The 5,933-nt window shown below is 42.6% G+C and overlaps 1 protein-coding gene across 1 annotated transcript; it reads left to right on the top strand.

Moving 5' to 3' along the window:
- Window positions 1-3,259: 3,259 nt before the first annotated feature.
- On the top strand, window positions 3,260-5,696 carry LOC137712222 (uncharacterized). Its single transcript, XM_068451337.1, has 2 exons — window positions 3,260-3,572; window positions 5,152-5,696. The coding sequence occupies exons 1-2, from the start codon at window positions 3,260-3,262 to the stop codon at window positions 5,694-5,696; spliced, it is 858 nt and encodes a 285-aa protein (XP_068307438.1).
- The last annotated feature ends 237 nt before the right edge of the window (window positions 5,697-5,933 follow it).

The raw sequence follows: 5,933 nt of genomic DNA, 5'->3' as shown, positions 1-5,933 counted from the left end.
CCGGAGTATAGCATGTGGATGGGTGTTGGTGAAGGCCCAGATAAGTGGGTCTGCTAGTGGACGATGCCACATCCGGCCATGCCGGATTCAGACAGTCGCCAGTACAGTGGCGCAAGACTATTTTGACTCTGACAGTAAATACAGAATTAATTCCTAATTATTTACTTAACTATTACTATCTAGCTTCAACATAAAAATAACGTTTATAAATCACTTTTTTGATAAATTTTAAAACGTATAAAAGCAAAAGCGAATATATTTTTTTCAGACAAAAGCTAAGGTTCACCATGACAAATTTCAATTAAATTATTCCTCTGTATATGATAGGATAACACGAACAAAAAGGGGAAAAAAAGAGTTGAAGAGACGAAAAGAACTTAGCATGAAAGTGGCAATAAGCATAAAGTGCTCGTCAAATATAAGGCTTTGCCGTTTGGAAAAAAATAATATAAAAATTGGAAATCTAATAGCAATTAATTTAATTAATGTTGGCCTAAATCATGTTTACATTCATTTTTTAACTTACGGGTAAGCTAGGAATGCCACTTAGTACTACGGTCTAGTAGTGTGGAGTCAAAAATAATCGAGAAAAATATGGAGGCAACACGTGAATTCTAGGGTTAAAAGGACAAAATTACTCTCGAGAAATACCGGAACTCCTACGCGCGAGCCGTGGACAATCATGACTCAATCAAGGTCAAAAGTGCTTAAAATACGAAATTATTCAAAACCTATTTCATCAATCCTCATCAAATCTTCTCCACAAGGTAACCCCCAAATCATTCCTCCCAAATTATATTAATTAGCTAATAAGTGATTTATTAATCAATTAATTTATTAATTAGCTAACAAATCATGAATCTCATCCCAAAAAACCATCCGAGTGGCTGTCCCTATCCTCCCAAGGGGCCAGCCACACCCCTATATAAACACCCTCATTTTCTCCAAAATTGAAGTTCTACATTCTTGCTAAATTTTCTAAATTCTTCAAACATTTTCCCCTCAAAATTCTAACTTTTGCATCAGAGGTTCTTCGGCCAAACCCCCCCCCCCTCCCTCATTCATTGTAGGCACATGAGGCTCTTGGCCTTGACCTAAGGTGTTGTTTGTTTTGTAGGTACAATTTTGTCCAAGGTAACCCCCTAATCATTCCTCTCAAATTATATTAATTAGCTAATTAATTGATTTATTACTCAATTAATTTATTAATTAGCTAACAAATCATGAATCTCACCCCAAAAAGCAATCCAAGTGGCCGATCCCCATCCTCCCAAGGGGCCAGCCATAACCCTATATAAACACAAATCTTCTCCACAAGGTAACCCCCAAATCATTCCTCTCAAATTATATTAATTAGCTAATTAATTTATTTATTACTCAATTAATTTATTAATTAGCTAACAAATCATGAATCTCACCCCAAAAAACCATCCAAGTGGCCGGTCCCCATCCTCCCAAGGGGCTAGCCACACCCCTATATAAACACCCTCATTTTCTCCAAAACCGAAGTTCTACATTCTTGCTAAATTCTCTAAATTCTCCAAACATTTTTCCCTCAAAATTCTAACTCTGTCATCAGAGGTTCTTCGGCCAAACCCCCCCTCCCTCATTCATTGTAGGCACGTGAGGCTCTTGGCCTTGACTTAAGGTGTTGTTTGTTTTGTAGGTACAATTTTGTCCAAGAACAAAGAGCAAGAAATTTACATCCACAAATTGGTGCTTTCATTGAGAGTTGAGTCACACACTCGTAGAAGACTCTCGCATCCAAGGTTTTTCATTTTGTTGTTCATTTGTAGATTTTTCGTACGTTCTTATTCTTGGAATTTTTATTTCTAGAAATTCTTTGATAAAACGTAAAAGAAAAGTACAATGGTAAGAGATTCGGAAATCTTGACGAACGGAAATTCTAACGTTCAAGAATTAGGACAACGGCGATCTACAAGGCTCAACACAATGATGAGTGGAACGGCATCACCCACACAGGTCACCACCGTGGCAACCACCATGGTGGCCACACTCGACAAAACCCATGGGGCCAAGGCCATGGCCTAAGCCGTGCCACTTCAACCCTCAAAGGCCTAAACCTTAGACGAGCCGACCAAGATTAGTTCAACCGTCCCGGCTCCAAATTTCCAAACCAACAATCAAACCGAGAACATTTTCACCACATTTTTCCGCCGATTTGGCATTTTCCAACTTAAATCTCACTCCCAGAGTCTGCCACACTTCCACTGATCAAGGAGATGCATTCCTTCCAAGCCCTGTCTCGAAAAGTCATAGAGTCAGTGAACGCCATCGCACATCAGACGGCCTTGGTGAACCAACTATTGTATCGCACCGAGATGCAACGTGCCCCAGACGAGGTGTCCCGAAGTAGGACAAAGGCAAACGAAGAATCTTTCCAACAACGTCCCACAAGCAACCACAAACCGAGTTTTCGAGCACCAGATTGGGCCCTTAAGACAGCGTATACTCCCATCTCAGCAAGCAGAGAAGCGTGCACTCTTGACTAAGCCCACAGACAAGCATACATTCATGGTTGGGGCCACTCTCCGATAGTAAACATGAGCAACCTTCCAAGCGAAGTGTTCATTTGCAGCTAGGCTCATAATGAGCATCATCCACCTCACATCGGAGTAGACAACATGAAGGATGGAGAGAAGCAGTCACTCAGTCCAGCTCAAGCTTAACTAGCAGCCTGCGAAAAATTCCCTTGCTTCTAGGAACGAACCACATGCACTGCAACCATGGCATAGAGTAGCCGAGCACGTAGAAGAGCAATCTAAACCAGTAGATCACAATTGGGGGCAGCCGAGAGCTCCATTACCCCTAACAAAGGCAAATTCAGGAAGAAGTAGAAAGGCTTTTGACCGAAGATTACGCGATTTCCAACGCAACAAGGTCACTAACGAGGCACTACAATGGGACATGACCAACATAAGCAAATCACCATTCACGGATGAGATTAAGCAAGCAGAACCTCTATGCAAGTTTAGCATGCCACATTTCATATTCTTCAAAAGGGGATGGAGGCCTGGAGAGACACCTAAAGCACTAGCGAAGCGCAATGATCCTCTATCAAAACAACGACGATCTCATGTGAAAGATATTCGCCACCACTCTACAAGGCGAGGCGCAAGATTGGTTCTACACCCTGCCACCACAATTCATTAGAAGTTTCGATGAATTTTCTTTGGTTTTCACCAAAGAATATTCATCATATCGCTCGATCAAGAAAAAGTCCTACCACTTGTTCAACATGAAGAAGAACCTAAAGGAGTCATTTTGCGACTATGTAAAGAGGTTCAAAGTAAAGAAGGCAAAGATAGTGGGATGCAACGACTCGATAGCTAGAGCAGTCTTCCAAAAAGGATTCCCAGCAAACCACCCGCTATTCGAAGAATTGATCATGAAGGAAGATCTAACTCTAGCAAACTATTTCGCTCTAGCAGAAAAACATGCACTTTGGGACGAGGTTCGCCGATGCATATTCAAGGCAAATCCGAACGATCTTGAATATGAAGTCCCCCACTACTCTAAAGGAGATTCAAGGTCTGACTGGACAAGCAGCCGTATCTGAAGCAGCAATAAGCTCTACCCTCATACGAGAAGAGTTGGGGACCCAATTACCTATATTCGACAATTCAAAAGCTCTCCTTGATGCGAAAACCAGCTACAAAAATTAAAAAGCTAACTTTGGCAACAGTTATTGTAACCAGAAGCTCAAGTTATACATTCAAACACACGTAGTCATCCTCATGACGCATTATTCCATCCTATCTAAACGCGTGATGATAAAGGCGCAAACACTGGCAGTGCAAAGTTTTTTTACAAATGCAACAACTGAGCTCAAAAGGCATGCCAAGGGTAGACGAACACTAGAAGGAAACTCGAAAGCAAGTTTTGTCCTCGTCATCCTAAAAGATTCTACATAGGAGTAACATATACTGGTAAGTTGAGCACCACATCTTGCTATGCGTCACACGGCCCCAACTAACCCTTGCTCTATAATTCAGCTTTAAAGCGACCCAACGACGCTCTGGAGTTAGCCGAGCATGCCATAACCATGCTTGTTTCACCTGATGGAGACTTCTGGCATTTGCACGTCGACCGTGCATCCAACTACAAAGGCTCAAGAGCAAGCATGGTCCTTGTCACCCCAAACGATTCAATGCTCAAGTAGACGATTACTCTAGGCTTCAAGGCATCCAACAACGAAGAAGAATACAAAGCCCTACTAGCAAGCATCCAAATGGCAAAAAACTTGGCAATGAAAAGGCTTGTAATTCATTTCGATTCCCAGCTAATCACCAACCAGACTACTAGGAGTACATGGCAAAACATCCAAGGATGACACAATACTTAGAGAAAGTACACAAGCAACTTAAGGTCAGACTTACACCCTCACTCAAGTTCTGTGGGCAGACAACGCCTTCGAGGACGCACTAGCCGGCCTAGACTCTGCCCTCGACCACCAACTCAAACACACTATTCCGGTAGAGTATCTAGACAAGCCAAGCATAAAGGTGGAGCCAGCAACCAAAGTGTCACAGGTTAGTACAACTCCAAACTAGCAAGATTTTATTATAGACTACCTGGTCAATGGCATATTCTCCATGGAAAGATTGGAGTCTAGAAAGCTCCAAATAAAGGCAGCACACTACTACATGTGGAACGGCATTCTCATCAAAAGATCCTACACTGGACCACATCTCCACTGCCTAGCGCCTCCTGACGACTTAAAGGTTCTAAGCTCAATCCACAAAGGCCTTTGCGGAAATCACTCCAGAAGCCAATCCTTAGCACAAAAGGCTTTAAACGCAGACTACTACTGGCCTACCATGCACCAAGAAGCTAAAGAGTTGGTACAAAAGTACGACCGCTACCAACGCTACAAGCTGATACCATCACTATATGCCAGCAAATTACACCCGCAGACGAGTCCTTAGCTATTCATGTAGTGGGCAATCGACTTGGTAGGGCCAATGCCACTCGCTACTGAGGGCAAAGGCATGATGATCATGACAACCGATTACTTCACCAAATGGGTAAAAGTAGAGCCCATGACTACCACGACACAAACAGACATAGAGCGCTTCATATGGAGAAACATCATTTGCCAATTTGGCATCCATTAATCCATCGTCACAGATAACACCCCACAATTCGTAGACAAAGATTTGGCAAAGTTCTCCAAAAAGTATGGGATCAAGCAGCATATGTCCATGTTGAGATATACTCATGGCAATGGGCAGGCTGAAGCATCCCATAAAACGATCATCGACTACCTCAAGAAGTCATTCTCCGGCAATAAAGGAAAATGGCCAGATAAACTCCCTGGATATATGTGGGCGTATCACACCACCAAACAACGAGCCACCGGTGAGACTTCTTTCTCTTTGGCATTGGGTTCAAAAGAAATCATTCTTCCCAATGTCATTATGCCAAGTATCAGCACTCAACTACTAACCATCGAGCGGAACAGTAAGGAGATGGCCACAAGCTTAGTTTTGGCAGAGAAGAAACGCGAACAGACCATCACCCACATCGTAGCCTACCAGCAGCAATTCCTCTCTAGCTACAAGAAAATGGCCAAGATCCAGCAGTTCCAGCCCGGAGATCTAGTCATAAGGAAAACCTTCATCACTGTCCGTAAAGAAGACTCCAAAAAGAAGTTCTGTACAAGATCAACATAGTAGGCGCAAAAGAAATTATATCCTCGCCACCATGAATGACAAAGAGATCGAAAAACAGTGGAACGCCTACAATCTGATGAAGTACCATGTGTGACCTCCCGCTACATCAAAGCCCAAAGACTCAAGCAGCTTGACGGGCACCATAAATTTGTGAAAACAAGTTCACTTGAGCAACATCTATGCATACAATTAACAATTAAAAGGTGGAATCATGCTGGTATGCACTCAAAACAAAGC

The sequence above is a fragment of the Pyrus communis genome, chromosome 13, assembly GCF_963583255.1.
Source record: "Pyrus communis chromosome 13, drPyrComm1.1, whole genome shotgun sequence".
In the NCBI taxonomy this organism is placed as follows: domain Eukaryota; kingdom Viridiplantae; phylum Streptophyta; class Magnoliopsida; order Rosales; family Rosaceae; genus Pyrus; species Pyrus communis.
This window is presented reverse-complemented; position numbering and strand designations above follow the sequence as displayed.

Bases quoted from the DNA above. Each gene is read 5' to 3' on its own strand.
- LOC137712222 (XM_068451337.1), top strand. From the start codon at position 3,260: ATGAAGAAGAACCTAAAGGAGTCATTTTGCGACTATGTAAAGAGGTTC. The intron at 3,573-5,151 runs GTATCTGAAGCA...CCATCGTCACAG, and splicing joins GTCTGACTGGACAAGCAGCC to ATAACACCCCACAATTCGTA.